The 24480-nt window shown below is 43.8% G+C and overlaps 8 protein-coding genes across 8 annotated transcripts; 4 read left to right on the top strand and 4 right to left on the bottom strand.

The window, feature by feature from the left end:
* Positions 1-2277: 2277 nt before the first annotated feature.
* On the bottom strand, positions 2278-6440 carry EDB93DRAFT_1242948 (uncharacterized protein; the record flags this gene model as incomplete). Its single annotated transcript, XM_041452084.1, has 16 exons — positions 2278-2421; positions 2446-2568; positions 3172-3395; positions 3484-3629; positions 3657-3752; positions 3852-3890; positions 3974-3978; positions 4018-4196; positions 4252-4374; positions 4402-4652; positions 4719-4862; positions 4945-5088; positions 5149-5342; positions 5392-5763; positions 5810-6025; positions 6078-6440. The coding sequence occupies 16 exons, from the start codon at positions 6438-6440 to the stop codon at positions 2278-2280; spliced, it is 2763 nt and encodes a 920-aa protein (XP_041302878.1).
* A 211-nt stretch (positions 6441-6651) lies between these two features.
* On the top strand, positions 6652-8503 carry EDB93DRAFT_1107806 (uncharacterized protein; the record flags this gene model as incomplete). The annotated part of the gene is made up of 11 exons (XM_041447770.1): positions 6652-6748; positions 6815-6883; positions 6930-7180; positions 7221-7287; positions 7340-7496; positions 7675-7725; positions 7787-7798; positions 7878-7887; positions 7918-7976; positions 8216-8260; positions 8353-8503. The coding sequence occupies 11 exons, from the start codon at positions 6652-6654 to the stop codon at positions 8501-8503; spliced, it is 969 nt and encodes a 322-aa protein (XP_041302877.1).
* Positions 8504-9178: 675 nt separating this feature from the next.
* EDB93DRAFT_1107805 (uncharacterized protein) lies at positions 9179-10495 on the bottom strand (the record flags this gene model as incomplete). The annotated part of the gene is made up of 8 exons (XM_041447769.1): positions 9179-9391; positions 9441-9506; positions 9559-9613; positions 9821-9867; positions 9989-10051; positions 10109-10135; positions 10190-10294; positions 10424-10495. The coding sequence occupies 8 exons, from the start codon at positions 10493-10495 to the stop codon at positions 9179-9181; spliced, it is 648 nt and encodes a 215-aa protein (XP_041302876.1).
* Positions 10496-15048: 4553 nt separating this feature from the next.
* On the bottom strand, positions 15049-15539 carry EDB93DRAFT_1255139 (uncharacterized protein; the record flags this gene model as incomplete). Its single annotated transcript, XM_041453737.1, has 2 exons — positions 15049-15341; positions 15392-15539. 2 exons carry the CDS (start codon positions 15537-15539, stop codon positions 15049-15051), a joined length of 441 nt encoding a protein of 146 aa, XP_041302875.1.
* Positions 15540-16562: 1023 nt separating this feature from the next.
* EDB93DRAFT_1107804 (uncharacterized protein) lies at positions 16563-17195 on the top strand (the record flags this gene model as incomplete). Its single annotated transcript, XM_041447768.1, has 2 exons — positions 16563-16634; positions 16752-17195. The coding sequence occupies 2 exons, from the start codon at positions 16563-16565 to the stop codon at positions 17193-17195; spliced, it is 516 nt and encodes a 171-aa protein (XP_041302874.1).
* Positions 17196-18078: 883 nt separating this feature from the next.
* On the top strand, positions 18079-18491 carry EDB93DRAFT_899398 (uncharacterized protein). Its single transcript, XM_041457868.1, has 2 exons — positions 18079-18177; positions 18230-18491. The coding sequence occupies exons 1-2, from the start codon at positions 18141-18143 to the stop codon at positions 18403-18405; spliced, it is 213 nt and encodes a 70-aa protein (XP_041302873.1). The 5' UTR covers positions 18079-18140; the 3' UTR covers positions 18406-18491.
* Positions 18492-21473: 2982 nt separating this feature from the next.
* On the bottom strand, positions 21474-21960 carry EDB93DRAFT_1255137 (uncharacterized protein; the record flags this gene model as incomplete). Its single annotated transcript, XM_041453736.1, has 4 exons — positions 21474-21489; positions 21539-21657; positions 21700-21761; positions 21804-21960. The coding sequence occupies 4 exons, from the start codon at positions 21958-21960 to the stop codon at positions 21474-21476; spliced, it is 354 nt and encodes a 117-aa protein (XP_041302872.1).
* A 316-nt stretch (positions 21961-22276) lies between these two features.
* Positions 22277-24080, top strand: EDB93DRAFT_1176135 (Aldo keto reductase). Its single transcript, XM_041450503.1, has 9 exons — positions 22277-22412; positions 22468-22553; positions 22606-22782; positions 22837-22861; positions 22909-22940; positions 22989-23208; positions 23260-23309; positions 23363-23519; positions 23577-24080. Exons 1-9 carry the CDS (start codon positions 22296-22298, stop codon positions 23739-23741), a joined length of 1029 nt encoding a protein of 342 aa, XP_041302871.1. The 5' UTR covers positions 22277-22295; the 3' UTR covers positions 23742-24080.
* Positions 24081-24480: the final 400 nt, after the last annotated feature.

The raw sequence follows: 24480 nt of genomic DNA, 5'->3' as shown, positions 1-24480 counted from the left end.
AAGGGGACTTGCATTCGAAAAAGAGTAGCGCACATGTTGAATACGATCACAAAAACATCTAGAATAACTTGGCAATATACTCATTTCATTGGCTCATCCTGTCTGAAGTAGTACAAGCTCGCTGTCTATGTATCAAGCCTCCGTACTTAGCCAATTGCCCCAAGAATCTACAAGGTCCCTCGCATAGAGCACCGAAGTACTCATGCCATCGTTGTACCGTCAAATGAAAGAGCCAAAGACTGCGACAGTGTTGAACGTGTTCCCAGAGTTGGTTGATTTGTCGTGGGGGCTATGTGTGCAGGAAGCAGAGACAGATCTGGTCCATTGATGTAGGAACAGAGACGGGTGTATAGTCTTTGTGTATGGAGTATGGATGATGTATAGTCACTATAGTGAGCGTTAGCAGCAATGAGCAGGTTATAAAGTTTTGTACGTTACCTTGTTGATTTGTCGTGGGGGGCTATGTGTGCAGGAAGCAGAGCCAGATTCAGTCCGTTGATGGAGGAATAGAGATAGGTCTATAGTCTGCATGTACTGCCAAAAAATGCTGGAAGAAATGGTGAAATTTGGCAGGAGGTGGGAGCTCATCACGGTAGACGGTGAGCACGTTGTTTGGCAGGTGTTTGCATCAGCATGACTGCCAAAATCGGCCTGGGAAAGACATACCGGAAAGAGAAGTCAAGGCTGTTTGAGAAAACACTCACAAGTGACTGAAACCAGCTGGGGCGCACCGCCGGTGCTCGATACCAATGCAAATAAGCTTAATTAAGTGGCAGATAGAGTGCCGTCAGGCCACTTTACTAATTCAGATATGTGGGAATCATAGGTGTTGAATCTATAGTAACAGACAGATGGCATAGTTTTTTTTTAAAAAAAAATCCAATTTCTGTCCATTGGGGTAAAATATCCTATGTTGGACAGTACTAACTAGTCTACAGGGCCCCTGCCCTATCTACATCTCTGAATTTGCGAATGCCCTGACATGAGGATGTCCTCCGCCAGTCCACCATTCCCGCTGGCTGTTTTAGATGCGCAATTCATCGAAGACAAGTTTGACTTCTCTCTTCTTGTCGTGTGTGTGTATCTGATGCATAGTAATGTAAACTGAAGCACGTACTTGACTGTCCCTAGGGACAGTCCATACATGAAGCTAAGGGGGAGGTGTGTTAGTGACATGGGTTGGTCTTGTCTCTCGTTTGATCCTCCCGTGGCCTTCCTGACTCTGGGCAGATGGCATAGTTGACCAAGATGCCATTATTACATTATGAATACCATGGTTGTCATGTGTCGATAAAAATATACAAAAATGACATGTATGTATGATTCACTTTCAGTCTGAAGGCTGGGTATCATCTTGATGTCATAAGCAACCTGTGAACATTCAGTGTGTACCATGTGCCAATGGTATGCTACACACCACCATGATCAGGTACTAAGACTTCTTTCATCTGCGCTCGCTTCTCCCGAATTCTTGCCAGTGCACTGTTCTTGACAAGGGGATGTTGAGCAGTCGTATATGAAGGAAAAAATTGGCTAGCAAATGTGAGAATCAATTAAACAGAATAGGTTCCCGATCACCTGTTCCACTACACAGTTAGGTTGTCCACCTCTTGTTTCTCATCCAGGTCTTCGAAGATTTCCAAAATTGAGTTGTAAAACCTTTCAGAGTCGGTGACTGTGTCTGTACGCAAGAACACGGGCGATGAGGTGAGGGAAAATCAAATCTGGAATGAATATACACAGTTTGTTAGAAATGTAGATATGCGAAGTGTAAACAAACCTGTGTTGCAATATAGGCGATGGAGGACAGTGTGACTCGGGTCATCCCATGAATCCGAGCATTACCTGAACAAGTTGCCTTAGGTTCTTTGTCCACAGAACTGGGGGACGTAAATACATGTCTATATGCCTGTGAGTCTAGTTAAGCACCACATCATGACAATTCAATGCATTATACAGTGTAATTACAAGTAACATGTTGTGCATTAATGAGTGTAGTTACAAGGTACAAGTAAATGCATTAATCAGGTGTAACCACAAGACACTGGTGCTCACCAGGATAATGCATCACATTACCCATGACCGGTTGACCAGTCATATGTTTCAAACATGTAGAGACATGTGGCACTTTTTTCTCCAGTGATGACATCACTCAAGGAAAAAGTGCCACATGTCTCTGTATCATGTGATGGGGCAGTCTTGGAGTCGCGTGAGATGTTTTTCGCGATTTGCAGAACAATATGCCGAACAATTCCAAATTCAGATAGTAGTAATACATCAAAGAGGAGCCCGTAGCTCTGGTATACAAAGATCAGGAAGAGCCAACACCAATGGATCAGAAGACACCTTGCAGGTGATGACAGTAAGATGCTGCACCCAAGAAGCCTCAAACTTAGAGCCAAGGTTATGACGTATCTGAGCCTAGTGAATGGCATAGGCAACTACCCCTTCCTTTTCAGCCCCTGAGAGAGTGCAGAAATGAGCTATATTGTCCCACCAGAGTGCATGCCATCGGAGAAATTGGAGAACACAGCGCATTTCTTCCTGCAGCAACTCGACTTCTTCCTTCTACCACATCATCCTAGCATGAGCTTTGCATCACTCAATCCAAAGACCTGTTAATCCAGTTGTCATGAGTACCTTTAACAAACCATTATTCTTTCTTGAATCTTCCCAAACGTCAATACACTACGCCTAAGTCTAACCCTAACCCTACACTGAAAGCGTCTATCATCCCTGAAATACATTTAGCGCCCACGACACGTGTCTTCAATGTGACTGATGAAGAAGACGAGTTCTTTGATTGTGAATAGATTAGATTAGATACGATAAGATAAGATATGATCACATGATACTTCCTTAATATTCTACGATGTTCTATGGTACGATTCTCTTTCCCTTTTTATGATTGGCTAGTAGTTGTATCTCAGTTTCAATCTCAGTTTCGATAGTTGTATATAGGTAGCACATCTTGGTCGATAGTTCCTTAGTTCAAACCTCTTGTATCTACACTGTAGCAATCCAAGACGTACTTGCTCCTCTTTCTCTTGTCGTGATAACCTTAGTCGAGTCCTAGTCTCTGCCCAAGCGTTAATTCGTTATTTGGGTTGTGACACCAGTGAGCGTTAAATTTCAGCTGTATGAGAGAAGAACCATACCATCCTGGACTACTTCATCCTCGTCATCTCCAACCCCTTCCACCATCCAAATCCACGAGAGCTGCCTTCTTCCCTCACTTTCTCCTTTTCTTGGCACTGACATCCCATGCACATCATCTTTTTTGTTCAGCAAGCGAAGTTTAAAATTCCAACCTACCTTATTTAAAATAGGTGCAAGGGAAGATAATGCAGTATGGGCCACACAATACTTGTCAGCTGCAGCTGCAGCCCTTGCCTCTACTCGGCCAAGTGCATTTTGCGCATGGGTGTTTGCACTCTGTCCACAAATCCAGTTCCATTTGAAGGTATGCATGTAGTTGAAGACTTTGTCTGATCTCATCCAGTGCGTCTCTGGCCTGTGTGATTTGTAGCTCCCACTCCATTGTGAGAAGGTAGGGGCTGCAGGATATGGAGTCAGCTGTCAATGATGATGGTAAGAAGAGCTTGATTTCTTCTGGATTGTCTGCCATGCTGACAGGTTCCATTTGGGATGATCACAACTGTGCTATTGGAGTGTAGAGCAGTTGCACTCGCTTCCACGCATCCACCTTGCGCTGGAGGGCATCCTGCTGCCACACAAAGACAGTCTTCTGTCTATCTGTTTGGTGCTCTCCTGGGAGAGAAGAATCTGATTTGAAGTGATGCCTAAGGCTATTTAGTGATATCAGCAAAAATCATGGTAGCACTACTCACTGTTCACTCTCGAGGTCAATTCCGGTTGCAATAAACACACTGGGTGATATGTCTGGATGTAGTGACATGTTGTTACCTTCCCAAAGTTGATGTGATTCCATTTCAACCAGTTTGAGTTGAACTGCAGCTTGTGTGATTGCTATTGAAATATTAGATATTGTGTGACATTTGTTTCTAAGGGATTGGGCACAGATGCATCATTGGGATTTTCTTCCCAATGCTTGACATATGCTCTCCATCCTGTGGTGGTCTCTGGCTTCAAGGCTCTGTTGAGTTCTTCAAAAGCATTTGTGTGAGCTTTATGTTCCTCATTAGCCTCGTTCATTTTGCGAAGAAGAGTAGCACCTGACACAGTAGTATGGAGTGAGAAACACGCCAAAGTTGTAATGCTAGAGCCAACACGTATTGAGGCCAACTAATTTCTTCCAGTTCCAATCACCGAAGTGATCATCCAGCATGTCCCTTCGAGACCCTGGTCCCATTTCCTTTGTACTCAATGCTACAGGATTAATATTTGACCACCCTCATTCAGGAGCCTCTCCATCTGTACACCCAACATTTTTTGAAAAATTGAAGGAGAATGTAGACTGACACTTTAGTATGTGGGTGGGTAAATGAAACTTTGGTATGAAGAACCGGACCAATTTACTTGCATGATCCAGTTGAAGATGAGCCGGCATTGTTGACATGCGTTGCCAGAGATGCTTGTGCCATTGGCAAGCAATATTGTACAAAATGTTGAGAACATCAATGCACTGTTGACTGAGTGTCGAGAAAAAAAGATAGTCCATATTCGTGTACCTAAAAATGAATGCAGTGATTAGTATTTTGAAACAGTATTGCTGGTTATTATCACAAGTGCCTTACCTCTCACCCTTCTGTAAATCTCCGACACCATTCAGTAATTTCATATTGTGTCGTGCGCAATCAATCGTCCCTACACCTGTCGTAGCCAAGCCTTGTGAAGCCTTCGTGTTGGCCATATTAACGGTGTTGTGAGAAGAACAGGTACTCCTCTGTGCACATGAGGTCAGATAAAAGATATAAGGGAAGAGTGAGTGAAAGGAGCACCTCCTGTGGCTTCCCACTATACTACTGCAAGTGAAATTTGTAGGCTGTTTCCTCAACAAAATATGCCCATCCACAACTCAGCCCAGGGTCCGTGCCTTCCTTCGAAATTGCACGCCTCTTCAGGCGAAAATTAGCATCTATAGCGACAAAGAACGCATATAACCATCTGATGATGGAATTGTAAGTGATTAATCAAGGTCTCACATACTAGAATAAGGATGGCTACCGCTTGTCATCTGGCGCATCCTGCCAATCATCTGGTAGGTTTTTGCCAGGCTGGGGACAAGCAGGACATACAACAGCACATTCTCCTTCCCTCCTTCCCTCCACACCTGTTGGATCATGTCTGCAACCAGCACATTTAAGCATCTTGAGGTGGCACCACTCTTGAACCATCCACAAGAAGGCTTCATACCGATCCTATAAATGAATTAAGCGGCTAGAAGATGATTAGAAGTATATCATGTACCTTGTGTGGGTAAAGACCAGTATTATCAGTAAGCCGTGCAATTGCATGATAAAACTTATAACCGGATGCCTTGGACTCAAAGGACAACAGATGGTACTGTTCAAGAATTTGAAATGTGGCTGCTGTTCGGGGTTCTGACATAGTTGCTGGAAACCAAGCTGCACAAAGTAGCTGCATTGTGTGTGTCTGCGCAGTGCCGCAACCACAGTAATCAAGCCCAATTTCGTGTATACCATTGGTGTGAATTAGCGTAAAGTCGTCATTAAATGCCTGTTGGGGTAATAGACACTCCTCTCCAATCGGATGACCAAGTTGTACCTGTAATCCAAGCTGTTTGAGTGACAGAGCAGCAAATGAAGATCCTGTCCATTTCTGCACAAACATAAGTATGGTCGAGGTGATAAGTACAGGAACTTGCCTGAATCCGATGGAGGGGATTCCTGGTGTGCAAAGCCACAATACATACTGAGCAAAACAATTCCCCAGTGAAGCAATCAATGCACTGATATTCTGGTAGGCCAAAATGGCAATTTTCACAGACACAAATGTTCATGTAGTTGCCCTGTCCATCATGCTGCAGAAGCTCGAGTAGGAATGTGTCACATTTGGCTTTCCATGATAGAAGAGGATGATCCTATGCATAGGGTTTAAAAGAGTTGTGGCATAGAATAAAACTAGTAACTTACACCAGCTATGCGTTTACATTTGTGATCATCTTCAGTCTCCAAACATTTAGTGTCTATGTCTGCCCCAGTAAAATCTGAAAAGTCATGGTTCATGTGTGAGTCAGTCATTGACGAGTTCATTGCTTTGGCGAATTGGATTGAAGATGTACTAGGCTTCATGGTGACATGAGATCCATGTGCTGTGAACCCTTGTTTTCGAGAAACAAAGGTGTATGTCTCGTGAACGCTGCTTGATGCCTTTGGAAGCTGGGAGGTATAGATATTGATCTTTTTCCGCTTTGCTGCAGCACATCTTTTAACTTCCATGAATGACAGATGTCCAGGCATTTGCCCGACTTGAGAAGTGACAGGTTCTGGATGCATAACTTAAGTCACAAGCAGAATAGTTAATATGAACTAGTCGAGGCGACTAGGAGGAACTCAATACTACTGTTGCAAGTAGTACTATGACTGTGCAAGTGTGTGGGTAATAGTATTAGTAATGAAGAAATGCATTATATGCTCATTGCACTGCCTTATAAATGGGCCTGCTGGTTAGTATTCCCTCACTGCATCTTTCCTCGCATTTATTCTGATGTCTGAGTCTTCAGGCTCAAGTCCTGTACAACACTCCAAGTCAGGAAGATCTCCACCACCATCCAGTGATCCTGGATGCTGTCTGCACCACTTTTGTATGGTTCTGTGCGGATGTTATCATTTTCCTTAAACCTCATTGAGTACAGCCCCAATTTTTTTAGCTCAATATATTAATCAGAAAAACTCGATGCTGACTGGTCCAGGAGTGCCGCCCAGGCCTCATGCACAGTGTGAGGAGTTTTGCCAACACATCCACAGAAACTGATTGTTCACCAGGTTGTCCTGCACTATCTGCTGTGTACACTCCACCATCGACCTTTGGTTTGCCCACTATTGCACCAATACCCCCACCATTACCCGATCTGCCACTGATGAGTGTTACTGGCACACTTTTTCAGTTACCTGAAGCTTTACCACTCACTATCACACCCTACTTTGCTGGAGAGGCTGATGCAAATGTTAGGTGGGTCAAACAGGATCAAGCTTTATACAAGGAACTTGTTGGTGCAATCACTGATGATTGCTATGTATACCTATACCATGGGATCCTTTACAATATGCCTGCAGTGCCTAGCAAATCTGGACCCTATTACTGTGTCACTTGTGGATGACACATTGGGGTTTTCAATCACTGGTAAGTTGGTTCTGTCTGATATTGTACATGCTCTCTGAGCACTTGTATCTAGGGATGAAGTTGTGGAGAACATCGAAGGCTTTTCTGATGTGGTTTACGCTGTTACTTCGCTTACCATTGGAGAAGTACTCCTTTGTGCTGGAATTAGGAATGGTGAAGTACACAATCGTCAAATATGAACTTAGCACATATCAATTTGTCTGTCCTATGTATTTACTGTAGCTTGCGATTTTTTGTCACTTGTTGCCTTGTTGAATTGCTGGACATATCTTGGTCCATGTTCATTTTCTCACACCACTTCTCAGTTGACACATTTCTTGCTCTCTCCTTTTCTGTTTGTGCTTGAGCTATGGTACAGCTCATTTGTCTTAATTGAAAGCATCTCAGTATGTCTCAACCACTTGGTCTCTTCGGAGAAGGCATTAGACATGAGTCCAGGTATGCAGACAAATGTTATTTATGCTATCAATAATTTTCATTGGCTGATTCATTGGGTCAGAATCAAGATTAAGTAAGATGTGTTCTTTGTTTATTGTTTATATATCAATTTTCCTCTGTACTACTATGTGCTCATCAACACCTTGAATCAGTCAGTTGTCAGTGAGTTATAATCGAGACTTTCGGACACAGGTCAAAGACCACAAGCTTGTTATACGAAAGTATACCATTGTTAAGACCATGCACAAAGGGTAGGACTGATTCTGAGGGGCTTGGCTTCAGCTCGTGCACTGTGCCCCTTACCCGAGTATGTGCCCTTAATTTCAGATTGATGTCCGGAGAAGATCCTAGGAGGTCCGAAGGATATCCAAAGGTGCAGGAAACTTCGGAATGGCTTTCTGGACAAGTGCAAGTAACTTCCGGATGAGTGCGGGAAAGTTCTGGAGGAACTTCTGGAAATTACAATGAGGTTTCATCCTGATATGGATAGGTGTAATGGCTACTCAGGACAAGTCCTGAGTAGAAGCAAACAGAGGTAAGGCTGCAAGGACAATGTCCGAAGCAGAATAGGTCCGGAGAACTGCGGGAAAGATCTGGACAAACTTCCAGAAACTTGGAGGAATATAGGATCAGAGGATCAGAGGATCAGAGGGTCAGAGGATTAGAGAATCAGAGGATCAGAGGAGCGGAGGAGCGGAGGAGTGGAGGAGCGGAGCTCCGGCCTAGGGAATTCCTCCCTAGGCCTAAGGAAGATTTCACAAGGAAGGAACTAGTATAAGGACTTAGTGTGAAGACTAGTGCGAGGACTAATATGATATTCAGACTGAGGAACTACAGGACATATACAAGAGTTTATATACTAAGTGACTATCGGAAAGATCAATAAGCAAGGTCTGAAGGCTATGTATGAAGCATAAGCAAAGTTTATCACAAGTCAAAACACAAGTCAGAAATTAGCACAGGTTAACGGATCATAACACATAGCCGGAAGTAAGTATAACCGAGAGACCGGGGACAAGGAATACCGAATAAAGGAATAGGCTGTGTTAACGTTATATGAACAGGAATTGAATTTAAGAAGCTTATCGTATATCGGATTGGACTGGACTGGACCGGATCTAGTGTCCGAGGTCCGGATGAAGCATGGGAACATTGTCGGATGTAGGTCCGAAATATGGGATATGACAACCATCAACAGCTTTTCATTTCGATAATCTGTCTGAACCAAGGTTAGACATTTCTGTCTCGACGAGTTGAAACACTAATTATATTTTACATCATACTTCCAGATTGCTGTAGTCCATTTGCTTCGACCATTGTACAGTATATGTTGCATCCACTCAATCTCAGCTCCTTAGACTCTCTGATTCTCATTCATTCATGTGGTCTGAACCAAATTTTCACAAGTTCATTCATTATTTATACTTTCAACTCACCTTGAAGCACGTTCATGCTAATGTGCCCCCCTGAGCCCCAGCAAGTATTCAAGTTCCACCATCTCCATCTCGAACATGCGCCTCTCCCTCACGATCCAAAGTATGAGCATTGCACGTGTCTTGTCTGACCAGAATGGTGGTGGTGGGTGTGGTATCAACAGTAGGTCAGGGCAGTACACCTGCTGGCGGATGCGCATTTGTGCGACACCCCACTTGGTGTATAACAATTCCTTTGAGGTAAAATGTCAGTAATGGCTTGCAAATGCAGAAAATACTCACTATTTGCCTTTCCAACATCGTGAACCTCACTTCCCGAGGCCTCTGTGCATGTTGTAGGGCAGGGATCTCTACATTGAATGGTAAGTGATTGGTATGAGAACATTTAAACACGACGCACCTCGTGATTGTGGTCCTCGTTAGCTCCTCTGTTAATGTTTGGATAGTAGTTCATTCTGTACTTGTAGATGTAGTTAAATGTAAATGTATACTTGGAATAAATGAATGTTCTTACTTTCGCCTCAAATGTTCAAGCTCAAGTCGGACAATGATTCAATGATTCCGGCATTTTCTGGATTTGCTTTTTGACAGAAGTATCGCGACAATGTTCACATCAATTTCTGGAGAAAGATGAGACTTATAGTAGATTTTTAGTGACTTACATCAAGCGAGATATTGTGTCATTGAGCGTGTTTGCATAGCATAGATTCTAGGATATTTTTGTAGCTCCCAATCAACTTCTTCACATTTGCTCATCAACGCACTGAATCAACAAAAAACACTTGTATTACAAAAAAATTACAAAAGCAATAAAAGTGTATTCTATATACCACCGGCTTCCCCTCCTGCGCATCAGGATGACATAGCCCGCCAGCTTCTGGCACATGGGAGCCCTTGACTGAAACATATCATTGTTAGATGTGCTTGCTGGGCAAGCAGATAGTACTTACAATGCCAGCTGCCTCATTCTCGTGTCTCTGAATCAATGAGTATCAGTTAAAATATATTAGGTAGCATTAAATGGAACTCACCAACTTCAATGGTCTTGTAACAATGTATCTGTTGAAGCTGCCGGACGTGTTGATAATTGGGACAATGTTTGTGAGCAATGATATAAAACAGTCAGTGGAACGGACCTGACAATACCAGATAACTCACAATGTCCGAAATGTGCGCATATGCATATGCACCGGAAATGACATTTATTTGTCACAAGAACAGATGACTGTCAAGTGAGTAGGGTATAGCACGGGTATTGAACATACTGAGGGAGATTCAGTGAGCACTGAGCGAGGCTGTGTCATCATGATCGGCAGTAAACTGGTTAGGTTAGCCATGATGATGGAATCAATGGAGTATCGAGAAATGTAGAGTTTGTATACCTCACTTTATACTGTTGAATTGCCGAGTGTTAATCAGTAATAGTAATGCGGAAGAATAAGAACTGGTAGGAATATTGGAGCAATGAGAAATAGGATCAAAGCAGTGGGTCACTGTTACAGTCGATGACCTCAGAAAATTAAGGATCTTAGTGAGTGGGCAAGTTGAGTGTGGATGGAATGTCCCAATAAGTAGTATTACTTGTTGATCGAGATCAATTGTGTGCACATGCAACGCGAGCAGCATGTTGAACAAGTTGAACATTTGAAATACATGATGTCATGCATTGATTTGCATAGTTAATATCATAACATGATTATTGGCATATAACTAATAATGTCCTGAATCCAACGAAACACAAATGCAAATGTCCTAAATCAAAGCAAAGCTCACAAACTCAGTGGTAACAGGTACACATAAGTATACATTCAGAGACCTTTATATGTTGTTTGGAGTACTCTCCCCAAATACTATGCATGTATGATATCTTACTCATTATCAACTTGCCACCAGTCACTGGACTTAGAAGCACTCCGACAGATGAACTTTTGACCAGAATACTACGGCTGATTGATAATGCTATCAAGGTGTGTCATTTGCATCTTCCAATGAATTTCTTGGAGTTCAACTCTAGATACTTTGTTCTGGTGATGCAGGTTATGAAGTCGGACACACTACAATTACAACATGAGCAAAATGTAATGAAGGAGAAGATATGTGACAATGGGGAGAAGATTAAGCAAAATACTAAAGTCTTGCCATATCTCATTGGTAATGTGGTAGAGGTGCACACATCCAGGTTGTAGCGCAGGGCATGCTCCAATTGCGAGAAATACTAGATGAGGGGTCAGTATCCTTCCAGTCACCATCTTTTCGTATCCATGCTTATGCTCACATCAAAGGTCATTCTGTATTACTAGCGCTGAGCGCTATGAAGGGACTTGGCAAGTATCTACTTACCTCCATGCACTCATATGCACCAAACAGCCCTTTAAAGTTGTCATCACCTTCATGATGCGGCTTTAGTAGTACAAGCTATTTCAGACTCTAACTTTCATAGTTGTAGGTAAATGGTGAGTTTGCACTCCATTTGATACCTTCACTCTTGTTGCTCATCAACTATGTTTGTTCAAGACATCATGTCCGGTTCTTCCCCCAGAACAGGTATGTTGCTCAGTTACCTCCATTTATCTCTCCCTTCATGTTTGCATCGTCCACACCAAGCAGATTTCAATGATTTCATTTGCGCTCATATTGAAGAGGGTACTTTGTTACAATCTTTTTTATTTATTTTTTATTTTATTTACACTTATATCAAAGAGGCTAGTGTATAATGTATTTCATCCAGACCACACAGTAATGCGAAAAGACTCTGATTTATTGTAGAAAGGTCTGACGAACCTACACAGTAATTGTTACGACTTGGATGGTATCTGTTGGCGACGCTCAAACAGAGCTTGTGTCGTCAACGGTCTGTGGACGTCCTTGGGCTAGCCCAAGGTTAGGGGTCGTACTTGGCGTGTCTTCGGCAAGTACGATTTAACGCCTATGTCCAAATCGGGTAGCTTATGTCACGCGGGTGCGAGACGATAAGCTATATCGGCCTAGGCTTACGACACCCGAAGGTTAATCGTAAGGATCGTCGTTAATTAGAAGGACAGAAGTCCGACTAGTTAACAGGGGCTTTGCTCATCGACGAAGTCGATGAGTAAAGGTCGAGACTATAGGCTTATCCGCGATGAGCAGATAAGAAGATAGAATATAGACTGCTGGCGAGGCAGAAGGATCACTCTGGTGAGAGTAGGAGGTCAAGAACCAAGTAGATTCAAGTTAGGGAATATAGTACATGGTAGCGAGTTTATATAGAGGACAGGGGACGTATTAGTGGATGATAACTCGTACTACCGGGAGAGGCAATCGGTAAAGGGTAAAACCATAATAGGAAGGCACGTTCGATCTCGGTAGAACGTGCTGGATAAGAAAGTGAGTCATAGATCGGAAAGAGAAGTGAAACGCGCAGGGGCACGATCGTGCAACTGCAGATCTAAGTATAAGTCGCATGTGCGACTGCGCACTGAGTCAGAGAATCAAGAAAGGGAACAGGGCAAAGGGGATGTGTCATGCATCATGCCATAGGTTACCATCCAGATGGTAAGGGCAAGGGGACTGTCCGCAGGATCAGTCAGGTGGTGAAACGGAGCATGGGTATGCTTCGTCAGCGAAAGGGTCTGGCCAAATGTACTGGCTTTGCTGAAGCGACAGGTAGAGGGCGAAAGGGAATGCGAGGATGACAAGGATGACAAGGGTAAGGTCGGGGTAAGGGTATGACGCGAGGGCTGATACAAGGAGTATTAGGAGAAAAATGGTAGGGGCCCAAGCGTCTAGATGTTCTTGTAACAGTAATGCGAAACCTTAACTATCAGACATCTAACTCATACATGGTAGAATAAGATAAAAGTCTGTTTTCCATTTTGACAGCAGTCACTCACCCTTAAAATTGCCCCCTCAATAATCCCCCTGAAAGCAATTCCTTACTGCAATGCCTCATCAAGGCCCCAAAAATTGAACCACTCCTGAGGAGGTCTTCCTCCAAAGTCAGCTCACTGCCTATATTGCCTGTCAGGTGACAAAGATTTACCACAACTTTTAGAATGCTACAATCCACGAATTTTTAAGATGTTGGACAGAAAGAGCACATCTAACTGATATCCCACAGGAAGGCGAGCTCAGTGATGTACAGAAGTCTTGCATGGCACAAGCAATCCTGAAGCGACAATCCGTAAGTTGCATAATTACATCATGATACATGTACTTTGTTAAAAATAAAATTCTAGGCCATTAAAAATTGGTTTTGGTGGCATACAAATGTCGCGCATCTGGCTCACTTGGGTGGATCTCGTGGTGTCTTAAGGCTTGATACCACATTGGGTGGAGATGAAATGAGAGGGACATGTTGTCTTAATAACCGAGGGTCTTATATAAAGTCGTGTAAATGTAATGACACCACAATTACACTTTGGATAAGACTGCTTGCCAGTCCTCAATTAACACGGTCTACAACTTTTCCTATTTCGTGGTAGATAACGTGTGAGTTCTTGGGAGGCTCGCTAAACTAATCTTTTATTAAGATCAACCTAGCCAGAGCTTTACTTTTCTTTATTGAAACTCAAATCTCTTGTCTAGGAATAAGCTTCTAGACACGTAATTCGGTTTCTGGGATGTATTTGCCTAGGAAATCTCCTTCTAGGCTCTGGACTTGGATACTGGAACTAGTGAGACGTGGTCTCAAATATACAAAATATGACTAAGATCGCTTGGTCTATGGGCACTGGAACTATGAGACAACGGTCTCAAGTATACTATATATATGTTCAAGATCACTTGGTCTATGGGACAACTAGTGAGACGTGGTCTCAACAATATGATAGATGACTAAGATCGCTTAGTCAAAGGGCACAGAGCAATGAGACAAAGGGGTCTCAAAGACAATATATATGACCAAGAACACTTGGTCTATAGCACTAATAAGTTTCTAAGGTAAGAAACTTATAATCTCAAGGGAATTCTTTTCCCTGCGCTTGTCACACTTCAAAGGGACTAACTTTGCAAGTGAAATATCTGATAGGCAGATTGCTACAAATGGGAGATCATATTTTTTTGGGGGGGAGAATGGGCTCTCCTTATATACATTTTGTGTGGGAAAGTAACCTAGGTTCACAAACAATAAAAAATAAGGAGGACCAATCAAAATATTGGGTCAAACCCAATAAAAGAATAAAATACAAGTGAAAGATGGAGCTATGACATCATTGTGGAGCAGAACATTCTGGAATGTGGAGTAATGACATCATAATGACATCAAGAGTGACATCATTGTGGAGCAAAAGATTCCAGAACCTTCCATGAGTGAGTCAGAGTGAGTCATTGTGGAGCAGAATATTCTAGAAGGAAATGACATCATGGATGATGTCATTGTAGAGTAGAATAATCTAGAGCTTGATGACATAATATCTTTCAACAGAATACCTGCAGGAGTATCTGTGGAATCTTATGACATCATAATGACATCATACCCTATGGGTACAATTTTATGAAGTGTCAGGTGAGTCAAAAGCATCCTAATGAAAAAGTAAAGTAAAGAAACACTAGATAAAAGTAGGTAGCAAAAATAAGACAGTTGGCAGGAATTGAAACACGGTCTTTTTGGATAGGTTTTTTATAGGCTTTGTACTTTTCTCTATGGTTTTCTCTAGCCAAAGTGAATAAGCCAAAGGCAAGGCTATACCTTAACCTTCATTTCCCTTCTCACATCAACTAGGTCTAAATGTGATTCCCATCTCACATTAGACTTTTTCCGTCAAAACATATTCAGATCGTGAAACTTGGGGAAAACTGGAAATATGGACCATGGTTTGAAACCAAGGTATGGGTTGACTAGTCTGAGGACTAAGCTAACAGACTTTATTTTTTGAGGGTCACCTAGTATTCATGTCCATGCATGATTCCCACATCATGCAGGACTATTCATCAATTTAGTAAGAGGAGATTGTATGCAGAGATAGACGAAGTAATACCATGTTTTCGTCATTGTAAGTGTCTCGAGCTCCTGGTAGAGTGAAATTTCATCTCCAGCATGGCTGACTGAGAACCCTTCCTCGCTGGGAGGAGGGACCATAGAATCTACATCCATGAAATAAGTTGAGAAGTTAGTGAGGTCGAAATTGTCAGATGGTGTTTGCAACATCATGCTCGGTCCACCACTCTCTGTGCTTAACAAACGCTCATGCTCCACCAAAGAAAGTTCTGAGAGATGGCATTAGGAGAAACATAATGGAAGTATGAATGGGACATACTTTTGAGGAGAGCGGAGCGCACTTCACGTGCATCCTGTTCATGTTCACGAATGGCTCCAGCATGCAGTGTTTTGACTTTTCCCCCGCCACCAACATGAACAATGCATCGTCTTGAAACACCACCCAGGGAATTGCGACTGGCAGGCATGGGGAACAGAGGTGTGTAGTGAGCGTTAGCAGCAACAAGGAGGTTATGAAGTTTCGCACGTTACCTTGTTGATTTGCTGCGGGGGCTATATGTGCAGGAAGCAGAGACAGATCCGGTCCGTTGATGTAGGAACAGAGATGGGGTGTATAGTCTTCGTGTATGGAGTATGGATGATGTATAGTCACTGTAGTGAGCGTTAGCAGCAATGAGCAGGTTATAAAGTTTTGTATGTTACCTTGTTGATTTGTCGCGGGGGGCTATGTGTGCAGGAAGCAGAGCCAGATTCAGTCCATTGATGGAGGAATAGAGATAGGTCTATAGTCTGTGTGTACTGCCAAAAAATGCTGGAAGAAATGGTGAAATTTGGCGGGAGGTGGGAGCTCATCACAGTAGACAGTGAGCACGTTGTTTGGCAGGTGTTTGCATCAGCATGACTGCCAAAATCGGCCTGGGAAAGACGTACCAGAAAGAGAAGTCAAGGCTGTTTGAGAAAACACTCACAAGTGACTGAAACCAGCTGGGGCACACCGCCAGTGCTTGATACCAATGCAAATAAGCTTAATTAAGTGGCAGAGAGAGTGCCGTCAGGCCACTTTACTAATTCAGATATGTGGGAATCATAGGTGAGATTCAATGCATGTCACCCTGAGACCCTTGCTCAAAATTTGCCAGTGATCATACATGCCTGTTATTTTTGTATCTTTTCACCGACACATGACAATAATGGTATTCATAATGTAATAGTGGTGTCTTGGTCAATTGTGTCGTCTGTCTGTCACTAGTGATGCGGAGGTTCGGTTCTGAACCGCGGTTCGAACCGGACCTTTCATGGACTGGACCATGGTCCAGTTCAACGTTCAGAGTATAGGCTGAACTGGACCGATGGTCCAGTCCAGCGTTCAGCATTCCTTGAATGCGTTGAACGTGTCCGAATGTGTCTGAACCTTTTTGAACTGCTTCCATTTTAGGCTACTCACACATACGAGATGACATCACCCACACACGCAATACACTGAACATGACATGATTACTCGCAACTTTTTCGCTTGGAATCCGATTCACAAGGACCATGCCACACTGGCAAGGTCCGTGAAGGTTTGTTTGCCTACCACTAACCCAAACATTACAAAGGAAGAACCTGATAAGGTATGGAGACTTTGGTTAATTTGGTTTAGTGCTAATGTATTTGTTAACGGGTCGTTTTTTTTCTAGGGTAGCTACATGAATTGTTCGGCACTCATGAACTTGATGGAAGTTAAAATGGATCAAATTCAAGGTAAGCTCAACTCTCTTCAAGCTTTCCCCCTCACAACATGGCTGACCAGTGTGGTCTGGGTGCAGATGGAACTCTCCTTGACGCCAGTCAAATCCGATGGTACAACAATCCCGACGACGATACTCCACTGCCTGTGCTTCCCGCTCAGGCACATCGCTCAACTCGTATCCCACGCCCTGCACCCAAGCTTGTTGACCCCAACAACTGCTGTCTTGCGCAAACGCAAGGCTAGCAGGTCAGTGGTCACGAGTGAGGGCTCTGAGGGGGAAAGTGACTGTGAAGGAGACCAGGATAATGGGGTAACTACGGATGCAGCTACTGACATGGATCATGAGACAGATATCGACGGCATCACCCCCTCCGAGCCTGCTTCACAGTAGTGTACCAGTACTCCTTACTACTAGCTATAGTACAATCGAGTATATTTACAATGCGTTCGATGTTCGAACGCTGAACCGGACGTGAACCGGACGCCATGAACGCATTCATGGCGTCCGGTTCAGCGTTCAGCAAAACGATTGAACCGGACGTGAGGTCCGGTTCAGCGTTCGCAAAATTTGTTGCTGAACCGGACCAAACCGGACTTCCGCAACACTATCTGTCACTATCAATTCAGTGCATGTCACCCTGAGACCCTTGCTCAAAATTTGCCAGTGATCATGTTGGTGATCACAAGTACAACTCATGTGTTTGTGGCCAGTATTTGTAAGAATGAGACCAATTGGACATACCTATGTGATACATGTCTTTTTGATGTGGTTCATAGGATACATAAAAGCAGTCATCCATTGTATACTTAGCTACTATAGCCAATGAAGGATCACAATTGTGAAGGCTTAACTTTTTTGGCCATTCAGATGCTCTCCTGCAATACCTGTCACCATGGTGACACTTGTGAATTCTATCGAGGCATTATAATTGAAGGGAGCACAGTCCATGAATGTGTCATAAATACAATGTGAGATCTTACATTAACAATCTTTGATCCTTTAACAAGCGAAGCTATGAAGTCTCGTCCTTGCATATTTGACAAGTCCTGCCATGTCTATCCTACAATGTAAGGCTTGATAATTTGATGTATCATGATTAGACTTATTATAGCAGTTTTACATATTATAATCCTTTATATGCCAATATCGTTTTCTGATGTACATGCATCATTCCCACGTAAGGTCAAATATGCATGTGTAATACCCACTGGCATATTTGGGGTTGTAATTTTTATCAATATATGATATTTTAATAATAATATGTTCATCCGTTCACTGATGATGGTACAAGACCCGAACAGGTCCAAAATCTCTGATATGCTCTGAAGTACTTGCATGCTTTACCTGGCCTTGGGTATCCTTACACGACCAGGTGAACCCATATAACTTGAAGATAGGCGCTGTTTTGTTGATGTTGTCCATAGACAGCAATGAAAATATTTCATGTTTTGTCTCGTATGGCCTCTCTGTCTTGTTTTACATTTTCAATGTCTCTTTACTCTCATTTACGATGATCGTAATTACTGCATCCATTATCATTGCTAGCCCTCTGACTTTGCATCTTTTTCGTTGGCATGTCTTTCGTTACACATTTTTCTAGTCCTCTGAGTTCCTTATACATTCCCTCGATCTCTAACACGCCATTCAGTCACGTTCCTAATACACAGAGGTTCTTGTCACGCTCTCCATGGCATGTGAAGCTGGATTTCTAGCGCCTAGTCCTACTTAATATTCATCGTCTCCTCAGTGGCAATGATACAGGTACTGTCATTTATAGGTAAGTCATGTTATCAAATCCAGGAAAACTACTGATAATTACGCAATCTCTGCTTGTGCAGCTTGAGCCTTGCCTTCTGCATGTGCTGTCATTTAGGCAATGCTTAGGACAATTACCGTCAGCCGCCGCGTCAGTAGTGGGCACGGCGAAGATTGATGATGCTGAAGCAACGGTGAGGACAATCGCATAAGAGAAACGCATTGTTTGGTGTAATATGGGATCGGATGATTCTGAAGAAAATGATAAGACGACGACTGGCTTTTGTATGCTGAATATCCTTTTTTCTTACTAGGGTATACCCGCGGGTCGGAAGATCAACACCGTACGTACACGTACTAACCTGCGGTTAGGGAAATGCATGGGTACACCCGCGGGTAAATGCAACACCATGGGTAAGCTGCCACTATACCGTGGGTACACCCGCGGGTAAATGCAACACCATGGGTAAGCTGCCACTATACCGTGGGTTAGTACGGGTCCGATGTTGACGGGTGCGGGTCCGGTGTTGATCTTCCGACTCGTGCTAGTATACCCTAGCTATTTCAGTTCCAATGAACATTTCAGCATCAGTACTTCTTTCAATGGAATCACTGTCCACAGTGCACCGGTACCACGTATGCAAGAAGAATTTCAAATAACTAGAGGTAGAGCGGATGGGATCTAACAGGTAAGAACAGTCTCAGTCTCTGGAAACAGAACTCTTATTGACGAAGCGTATACCTAACAGGTAAGAACACTACGCTAAGTCACTTATTTGTAAGGTAACGATAAAGGTATAGACTCATGTCTCAGTCTCTGGAAACAGAACTGAGACGCTCGTATGTTGGGGCGCTACTATCTATACGGTAAGTTTTTCGAGTATAGTGAAGATAAAATTTTACTTGGACCTTTCGGTCTCGACGTCAACAAGTCCTTTCTCCGTTCCTTCCGTCCCCGACATACTCCTTGCGCTCGCACCCTCTATTCCTCATCCCGTTCCTCTCCGTCTTCGGTATCTTCGGACTCGGGAGAATCAGACACCAGTAAATATTTATTCACACAAAAAAGCCAGTCGTGTTCTTCAGAATTATCCCCACATCACACTATCACGGTAACTTGAAATCACAGACAATGCGTTTCTCCTCCGAGTCTGCAATCGTACTCGTCGTCGTTGCTATTTTAGCACCGTCAATCTCTGCCATCCCCACTGACGCTCAGGCCAGTACTAGCGACGGTGCCGATAAATGTCCTATGTGGTGTATTCTTGACATACAATGCAAGGGCTGCCCATATATGATGTGTGTAAGTACTTGAGTATCGGTGGACTTAATGACATGACTCACATCTATGGCAGAACTTCTTTACGTGCGTCTGAGGGCAGTAGAGGCGATGGATATGAAGTGATTGAGGGTTGCAAATTCAGCATAGCATTGTATCATGTAAGGCAGCACCGTGACGTGTGCGGAGAAACAACAACAACACAACTTTTTTTGCCGTGAACAAGTGCATTATGTACTAACTTGAACTGTGACGGAGACGACTCGGAGCACATTGAAAACAAAGGATCCAAAGACCAATTCCGCGCCTGCTACCCCTAGACGAATAATTTTCTCTCATATGTAACAACCTGGCAATAAAAGATCAAAACATAGGAAAAATTTCATCGTCGTATGTATGAACTAGGTTACAAGTGGAGATGGGCAATGCCTGCAAACACTGGGTGTCATTTATATAATCGAAAACCCCTCAATTTTTGACCTTGTCAAAGAGTACCGTTACTAATGACAGCACCAGCACTGAGACATCTATCGGATACTCAAAGTACAGAGGGAGTAGTAGATAGAGACATCCGTGGAGGCCATCCATGGGGGCCTAAGTATCACGGACGAGCCGCGGCATTTTGGTTCCTCTTGACGGTTGTCTCTATTGAATTCATTTCAGTATCAATATTCTATGACCGCAGTGTAGACCACACACCTCAACCAGAACACGATAACCCCGCTAATCCTGCTCGACGTAGCACGCACTTTGATGAAAAATCAACGATGCGAACGCGACCATGATCGAAAAAGCTGACCTAGCGGATCTGCCGGTGTAGTGGCCGTACCACGTTCTTTCATTCAACGACTGTTTCTTTAGACGACCATCGATTGATGACGGATTTTTATTATTATCTCGTGAACGACCATACCGTGACGACCTGCAGGGTAGACGTGTTTGTTTTATTTCATTATTAGAGCGTGCAAGGCAGGCTTCATAATGAATTGTTTTGCTATACCCGCTACCCATCTGGCCATGGGTAATATACCAGTAGACTTTATTTCAAATATGTGAGAGATATGCGATTGGTGTATATCACAGATAGCCTGAAGCTCGAGGATTCGACAGGTTTACAAGCCTATGCTGTTGGATAAAAACGGGTAAGGTGTATGTAAGCACGCTGGCTTACTCCCATCGTCAGTACATACATATGACCCAAATAATTTTCTTTCAAGGCTAGTACTTGGTCACTACTTTCAGCCAACAGACGATCTGCCAGAAGTTGCCCTCAGTAAATCGAACAAACGGAAATGAGTAATAAAATGCTCCCTATCGTATTTCACCGGATCCCCGCTTGAACATTCGAGTCAGCTGTCTCAGGGCCTGCATGCTAGTAGGTGACTCGTGAATTTTGCAGTCGCGCACCATAAGTTCTCCCCATGATGATGGAATTTACGATGCTTTCTAGGCGTTCTATGGTCCGCACGTCAGTGCAATCAGCTCGACAAATTAATAAGGGTGCGAATGCGCAGCAGTACTTGTTACTGGACAGACATGCTAGTCAGTATTCAGCCTATCGTGTGACATTTGACAGTTCTCCGGGCGAGGTATGGAACCATGCATCAAATCCCTCGCGTCAAGTTTCGAAACACCTATATTCTGCCTGTCCTGCTGTCAAAAGTCAGACGGTGACTAATTCCAGGAAGCTGCAACTTACTTCTCGATGAGTCCTACTACGGCGTCATTTGGCAGGGGAAACTGCTCATCGTTGCAAGGGCGCTGATCCTTGGCGTCATCGATGAGGCTATACTTGTGTTGGATCTTTGGAGAAGACTCCTAAGATGTCAGAGGATTTTTCGGATGACTTGAATAACACACTTTCCGTGGCGGGTGCGATCTGTGTATTGGGTTTGGGATGTTGAAGAGGACCGAGGTGAGGCCTGCATCTCAAACGCGGATTATAACTGGTAAGTGAAGCGTACCGCACGCTAGCAGCATGATAGCATATATAAACGCTATTGGTCCAGGGTGGACTCTTTCTATACCTGTTTCCATAGTGTCCGAGCCGACAGGCATCCTCCATGCACAAAGCTCAATCCTCTGACTCTCGATGAATGTGTGCATGATATTAGATGACATAGCAGTCCAGCAAATTCTCGGATTGCTTTGTATTGGACTAGTATCAGAATAAAGTTGGAACCGGCCAACGGCAACCGATTTGTCAGTGTTAGACAGAATTTACAAGTCCGATTCGTCAACATATGCCCCTCATGATCATGCATCTACATGGACCCGGCATATAACGTGGTACCGATGATGCCCATATCACTTGCGTCATCACTAATTATTGTGTCCCGATTATCTCTTAGTCATTCGTTGAATAAGTAAGCAGCTGCAGGAGACGGGGGTATATAAAGCCATTTCTTTTTCGTGAGTTCTCGTTATCCTCCAACTAATTGACTATATCTAACATCATGGTCAAGTTTCCCACACGCAAAATCGGCACCGACGATGTCTCTGCCATCGGCTTTGGTGCCATGGGCTTGGGAGCGTATTACGGTCAGACTGGTTCAGATGAGGAGCGCTTAAAGGTGAATCGTAGGCGCCCTACTGTACGCCACATAATCTCATCAGTGTCCCTTTCAGGTTCTGGATAAGGCCTATGAGCTAGGTTGCACTTTCTGGGACACTGCCAATATCTACGGAGACAGCGAAGAGCTCATTGGTAAATGGTACGTCGTACTCCACTGTAACAGTAATACCCCTTCACGAACAGGAGTGAAGGTTCAAGCTGAATCCCGAAAAGCGGAGCAAAATCTTTCTTGCCACGAAATTCGGTATCGTTATCAGTGGATCGGATGGTAGAGGAGTTGATGGATCTCCAAAATACGTCCACGAGTCATTTGCAAAATCCCAGAAGTTGCTTGGTGTTGACAAGGTCGACCTTTACTACTTGCACAGGTGCGCCCACCGTCTTAAACAGGTTACTCAATCTTCATTATCATCATCATGCAGACCTGATCACGAAACGCCAATTGAAGTACGTCTCTGTTTATGAACTCTACGAAGTTTGCTAAAATCGGTTAGGAAACTGTCGGTGCCATGGCAGAGCTTGTCAAGTAAGCGAACAGTTCATGAAAGCTTGGCTGATGCCCATCGTTGGGAAGACAGGGAAAAGTGAAGTATCTCGGGCTGTCAGAATGCACTGCGGACACCTTGCGCCGTGCTCAGAAAGTGCACCCTATCGCTACCCTCCAAGTGGAATATTCGCCTTTCACACTCGACATCGAGGACTCAAAGCTCAACATTTTAAACACGGCTCGTGAACTTGGAATCAAAATCATTGCCTACTCGCCTCTAGGGCGTGGTTTGATCACGGGACAGTATGTACGTATTGCCGACCGGTAAAACTCATTCGGACACTCATCGCATTAAAAGAAATCTCCGGATGACTTCGAATCCAATGATTTCAGGAGAATGATTCCCAGGCATGTATCATGTCAGTGCCTAGTGGAGGCTCTCACGAACTGTACTTGGTTAGATACTCGAAGGAAAACTTCCCGAACATTTTGAAGCTTGCGGATAACCTGAAGAGAGTAGGCGAACAATATAACGCAACCGCTGGACAAGTCGGATTGGCATGGCTTCTTGCCCAAGGTGAAGATGTCATCCCCATTCCGGGTACAAAGAAGATCAAGGTCAGTAGCTACATCACCGCGTATAGCCTCGGGCATTCATGGTTTTGACTCGCACAGTATCTCGAGGAGAACCTCGCTGCTATCAATGTGTCGTTGAGTCCTGAGTCAGTTCAGGAAGTGCGTACCATTGCGGAGAAGGCTGATTGGGTGGTTGGGGATCGCTATCCTCCAGCGGCTATGAAGGCGCTGTATGCAGAGACCCCACTTCCGAAGAGCAGCTAACGTGTGCTATGAGTTCGAGCCCTGTAGAGCATTCTCAAAGATCGCAACTGGACTTGTGCGTACATGAAGCAATGTCAGATGCGTGTTACGGTCGAATAAACGGCAGTGCTGAATCATCGGCTTGCGTGCATCCGAACATCCCACCGTGATTTTCCTATATAATAAGAACACCCCCTTGTTGGGCTCTTCCACGATATATTGTGTTTACAGCAGCGATTCGTAGAAATATTAGCATCGTCTCTGCAGATAGACAGTGCGTCCCTTCGCGTTCCCACTCTCGACAATGGTCGAGCATGGTTCTTTGTCAAGCCTTGACATTAATTCCATGTAGTAGTTGCATGAGCGGGTGGCGGAGCAAACTGCCTTTAATTCACTGTCCAAGGCGAATGCTTTGGATGGAATGCGGGGATGCAGTGGCTTTCGCATGTACTGAGTTGGACTTTGAAGAAGCGACGATGTGGACGCATGTGTTTCTGATCAATTCCATCAGTCAATCAATCACACGATCTCTAAGATATGCTAGAAATGAACATATAAGGTACCATCATTCTTTCGCCTGAAAATTATGAATAGTTGCTCGTGTGGTGCAGCACCTAGACGACGAAAGAGTGACAGCCTATCCAAGAAGCGACGCTTGGGTGAGGATGATGGAGGTATCAAGCTGGGAACGACTTTCAGGAGAATCCTCTGGTAGGCCTGAGTCCTTTAGCTCACCTAGCTCATCCCCCCTCCGACACGT

The sequence above is a fragment of the Suillus bovinus genome (genome assembly GCF_016758785.1).
Source record: "Suillus bovinus strain UH-Sbo-P2 chromosome Unknown EDB93scaffold_86, whole genome shotgun sequence".
In the NCBI taxonomy this organism is placed as follows: Eukaryota; Fungi; Basidiomycota; class Agaricomycetes; order Boletales; family Suillaceae; genus Suillus; species Suillus bovinus.
The sequence above is the reverse complement of the archived record's forward strand: the minus strand, read 5'-3'. Positions and strand labels throughout refer to the sequence as shown.

Bases quoted from the DNA above. Each gene is read 5' to 3' on its own strand.
- EDB93DRAFT_899398 (XM_041457868.1), top strand. From the start codon at position 18,141: ATGCTTTACCTGGCCTTGGGTATCCTTACACGACCAG. The intron at 18,178-18,229 runs GTGAACCCATAT...TGTTGTCCATAG, and splicing joins GGGTATCCTTACACGACCAG to ACAGCAATGAAAATATTTCA.
- EDB93DRAFT_1176135 (XM_041450503.1), top strand. From the start codon at position 22,296: ATGGTCAAGTTTCCCACACGCAAAATCGGCACCGACGATGTCTCTGCC. The intron at 22,783-22,836 runs GTGCGCCCACCG...ATCATCATGCAG, and splicing joins GACCTTTACTACTTGCACAG to ACCTGATCACGAAACGCCAA. The intron at 23,520-23,576 runs GTCAGTAGCTAC...TGACTCGCACAG, and splicing joins CGGGTACAAAGAAGATCAAG to TATCTCGAGGAGAACCTCGC.